Here is a 4,763-nt window from a genome sequence, read left to right as displayed (position 1 = left end):
GTGAAATTGCTCTTCTCCGCTTGTGGACGTAGGTCACCTTGACTGAACCACGTTAAATTTGTGTCTTCTTTATATTCTTTAATTGCCGTTATTATCAACTTCCATTGTCTTTGTTATTGTCATTATACCGTTGTTTGGCTAAATTCCGCACTACCCGGGTTCCCGATCCTAACATCTTATTTACTAAGGTTGAACAAAAAACTGGATTGCATTATTAGATGAATTTCAATAGATTGAAAAGGATACACTTGCTAAACTTCTTAAAGCATATCTACAAGAGATAGAAAGACTATATTGGATGAGAAGAAATTAAAATCAATCAAGATATACAAAAAGGGGTGAACTTCAAAAGGATATTGATGAACTTTTAATATTGTCAACAATCATACAAAAATGCGACTAAAGCAATACATAAAATGTATATATGGAAGGATTGATTCATGATTTCATTCAACATATAACTACGATACAGACAAATAAAGTAAAATCAATTAAGATCCTTTGGCGTGAGAATAAAATGGAGATGCATAGTAGGTCTGAAGTATAGTAAGGAAAAGGAGGGAAGTAGCAGCAAACAAAGCGAGTAGAGTCCAGGGACTTGTAAAATAGGTATCTAACAGTTGAGCAATCCAAGTCTGCGACTTTCTGTTACAGTGCTCTTCGATTTGCTCTTTGACATCCTTGTAATTACTTTTCACATGTACATAAGTTTTCAATGCTCTAAAGACTTGTACCACTTGTTCATCACTTCCCAGATGGTTGAATATAATCTTCTTTTCTCGTAGCTCTTTCGCATCATTAGGTGAAATGACAAGTGTTTTCATGAAATATATGTAAGCAGAGAGAGAGCAATCACTATTATTACCTGGACAGCTCTCATAAGCTATCATGTTCCGGAAAAATACTCTAGTGTACTCAGAGACATACCAACATGGAAGTGAGAGTTTCGCATAGTAACAATGAGACGTAAACCTTACAGCCTTCAAAGAACCGAACCCGCTTGGCATAAAACGAACACCCTTCGATTTCAGCTCCATTACTGAATGAAACATATCGGATGATTCTGTTACCATCGGCTTGTCTTCTTTCTTGTTACCACAATATTGATCAATGCATTTTGATATAAGATCCATCATTGGACGGAAAACCAAGGGACATGTAATTGTCGGTCTGTTTTCATTACTACTACTATTATTCTTTCTCCACTTGAAACCACGGTGGGATTGTTCGAGATGTTGATAGTTACCACTCACAAGCGCTCTTCGAAGAAGTTCAAAAAGATGAGAGGGTTGTGGCTCCATCAACACATTATTTCTCGAATCTAGTTGGCCGAAAAAAAGTTGACAACAATAGCTTTGCAACATCTCTTCAAATCCACATCCACCAAATCTTAAATTAAACAAAAGTTTGAGAATCCCAAAAGGAACCTGATTTTCAAGCAAAAACATATCGCGTCGAACAAGAGAACAAACTCCATAACCAAGATGCCAAAACAAAGTGCGACATTTATAATTGAACGACCACTGGTTTACGAACTCGATATAATTTAGAACGAAACATGCATCAAGAAGCATCATTTGAGCAAAAGCATTGTCGTCAATACATGTATCTTCCATGTCGTAGTAACAACTTTTAGCATCTTCGATCTCCTCGAGAATTTTTTCGAGGAAGAAATCTTGGTTTTTATCACTGCCATGAATAAACATTTGTAGAGCCACGGGCTTGAAATCTTCGACAAACTTGAGCTCCGGCTTTCCATGGTGGTAAGGCCCCAACGAAACAACTTTAGGATCATAGTCATCGTTGTTCTGATCCTCAAGTCTCATGCATAGTGGAATTTTTGGTATTTCAGGAAATCGTGTAGCATATTGTAAGATACTAATGTCTTCCATTTATCTATTTCAGGTTCTAAGGATACTTTCTTGTTCTACCTTCATGAGTGAATAAGCAATGTTTATTTAATTAGCAATAATAGGAAAAAAAATCAACTACGTCAATCAACAAAAAGTTAAGACCGATGAAAACTAATTAGAACAAAGAATCAACTATTTATATATCTGAAATTCCTTACTCCTCATTTTAGGTGAGGCTTTGACTTAGACATAAAATTTAAGAAAATTAAATTTGTGGTCTTAAATACTCCTATATTATGATACTTCTATTGCTGTAAAGTTATATCATTGATAGTGAAACAACAAATATAGAGTTAAATTGTTGGAAAGTATTAGAAAAGATTTTGTTTTTTTTGGAACCGACTAAAAAATGTGTCACACGTAAAATATAACAAAGGTAACATGGAATTAAATGCTAAGATAGTTCTAAGGAAAATAAATTTAGTACATCTTCTAAATAAACACCTAAAATATTATTTTCTCATGAAAAATATTTTTTAAAAAAAATAACTACCCATATATTGAATACATCTTTTTTGGTATAGTTAGAAACAGAAACCGGGAAGTGCATTAATTACAATATTATAAGAGACAACTCAAGAGTAAAAGAAACAGACACACAAAAATACAATTAATAATTATACAAAGAAATCAAACCGTCAAGTAGCTAAAGTAATTATAATCTCCAGAGAAGTGTTGCATTTTAAAGGCAGAACTACGAAATTTAGACAGTCTACACATTTAAAACTTCTGATTGACCCATTCTGGCTTAATATAATGTCTGAGACTTCTAATTCACTTCAATATAGGAGGTTAGAGGTTAATCCCAAGCATCTCTTTTCTTTGACCATCCATCATTCAAAATTCACTAGTTCTAACTAATTTAACATCACATCGAATAAGCTCAAGAAGAACATAAAATGGTCGTCGCTATCCAAAAGTTCACAGTTCTTACAGTTCGAATACGAAATCTTTAATTAAAAATTGATAATCCCTACCATACCCTTGGTCCTATCTAAGCTAAAGGATTTCATGAACATGTAAATGATAGACAATATATATCATAAAAAGGGAAAACTCACAGACTTAGCCGATCGACGAACACCTTTTATTGACAGGGATTCAATGAACTTGCTCTACAAATGAATTTATAAGCGACATTTCTAGGATTCTCATTCACTGTCTTAAATAATGGAGCAAGTGGGAGTACGACAAGCACCTACCGATGGACCCATTGACTTAAGAGCTCACTGACTTAGCCAAAGAAAAGTACTCACTCCATTTCAATTTAATTATTTGATTTTTAAAACTTGTGATCTTAGATATGTTATAACATAAGTGCGATTATATAATTATTAAAACTTGATGTTCTTAAATATGTCATAAATTTGTATAACTATGAAAAACTTGATACTAAGAATAATATGTCACTCAAAGAAATTTATTCTTAGTGAGAAATAAGCGGAGTCCGCACCTGCGCATGCGCTTCTGCGCCTCATAGTCCGCTTATGCAGAAATCCAATTGTCTACTCACTGTCGCTTTTGCGAGCTAGAATCCGCTTCTGCTGAACCACACCTGCGAAGATTCTTCTGCATGTGCGGCCAACGGGCTTTAAACCTGGGCAACTTAGGCATTTCACATTTTCTCCATTCCAAGCCCACAAATACGTGATCTAGCTCATTTGTAAAATATCTTTGGCTGATCTCTGGATATTTTTTGGCATATCTTCACAAGACAACACAAGTTTTGGAGCTAGGGTTCTTGCACACATACTTGGGTTTTGAAGATTTGAAGCTTTGCTTGAGAATTTATTACTCATTTATGTTTATTTTTTTCATTTTCTTGCTTTTTATTGAATATCTAAGTGTGTAGTCTTTTTTTCAACACTTGAATCTTGTTTACGGAAAAATTCATATTTAAAGTGTGGATTAAATATCTTGTTGTGTTTATGTATTGAACGATTTTTATTTATTATGAAGTGAGTTATTATTTCTTTAATTATTCTTATTCTTTATTGTTTCCAAAGGGATTAGCTAACCCTAGGACTCGCCCATTAATTTTGAATTAATTTTGAAAAATATAATTTGGGGTTGGGAAAGATTAATTAATAAGAACTTGAGGCGTTAACCCTCACTTTATAGATTCGACCTAGGGATATGATTGAACTACTTGTAGTCATATTCAAGTGTGCTTAATCTCTTAATTGTTTTAAGAATAACTCAATTAGGAAGTTTTGTTAGTCTTCCGAAGAAGCTAATAAAGAATTATTACCCGAGGCTAATTAACATAAACTCGCTCATATTCGCAAAATCGTGAAATATATTGGATCGTTACTTGAGTGTAATTTTTCTTATATCCATACTTGTAGTCATTGATCATTTTACTCATTTTCTAGGTTAGTTTATATTTTCGTAATTAGTTATAAATATTTTCTCAAAACCTTTCTAAGTGTTTGGCTTAACATAATAATGATAATTTTCTTACGCTCCTAGTCGCCTGCATATTGTTCTTTGTGGGATTCAACCCCGACTCATAGTTGGGTATATTATATTGCATGCGACCGTGTCCATTTACTATTTAGTAGTGGATTTGGACGTCACCAGTCACTGATACCTTTTTATTTTTTGTTGCCGAAAAGGTTACATCATTGATCTCGTTCCACCCAAAAATCATGTTGATGGTTAGTCGGGGAAGATCTTCCCCTAACTTCGAGGGCTCTGCATTATCCCAGCAGTGACCGTAATTGTTCTTAGCTAGGTCCCTTAAGAATTCTCTAGGATGGCCTCTTTTCAACAGTGTTGCTACATCTTCGTGCATATGTTGACAGTGCCCAGTCCGGTGGCCATTAGTCCAATAATATTCGCACCATA

General features: G+C 34.2%; 1 protein-coding gene across 1 annotated transcript; it reads right to left on the bottom strand.

The window, feature by feature from the left end:
• Positions 1-309: 309 nt before the first annotated feature.
• Positions 310-3,052, bottom strand: LOC107789542 (UPF0481 protein At3g47200-like). The gene is made up of 2 exons (XM_016611381.2): positions 2,975-3,052; positions 310-1,931 (listed from the first exon to the last, which is right to left on the bottom strand). The coding sequence occupies exon 2, from the start codon at positions 1,890-1,892 to the stop codon at positions 492-494; it is 1,401 nt and encodes a 466-aa protein (XP_016466867.1). The 5' UTR covers positions 1,893-1,931; positions 2,975-3,052; the 3' UTR covers positions 310-491.
• Between the last annotated feature and the right edge of the window lie 1,711 nt (positions 3,053-4,763).

The sequence above is a fragment of the Nicotiana tabacum genome, chromosome 12, assembly GCF_000715075.1.
Source record: "Nicotiana tabacum cultivar K326 chromosome 12, ASM71507v2, whole genome shotgun sequence".
NCBI classification, from domain to species: Eukaryota; Viridiplantae; Streptophyta; class Magnoliopsida; order Solanales; family Solanaceae; genus Nicotiana; species Nicotiana tabacum.
The sequence above is the reverse complement of the archived record's forward strand: the minus strand, read 5'-3'. Positions and strand labels throughout refer to the sequence as shown.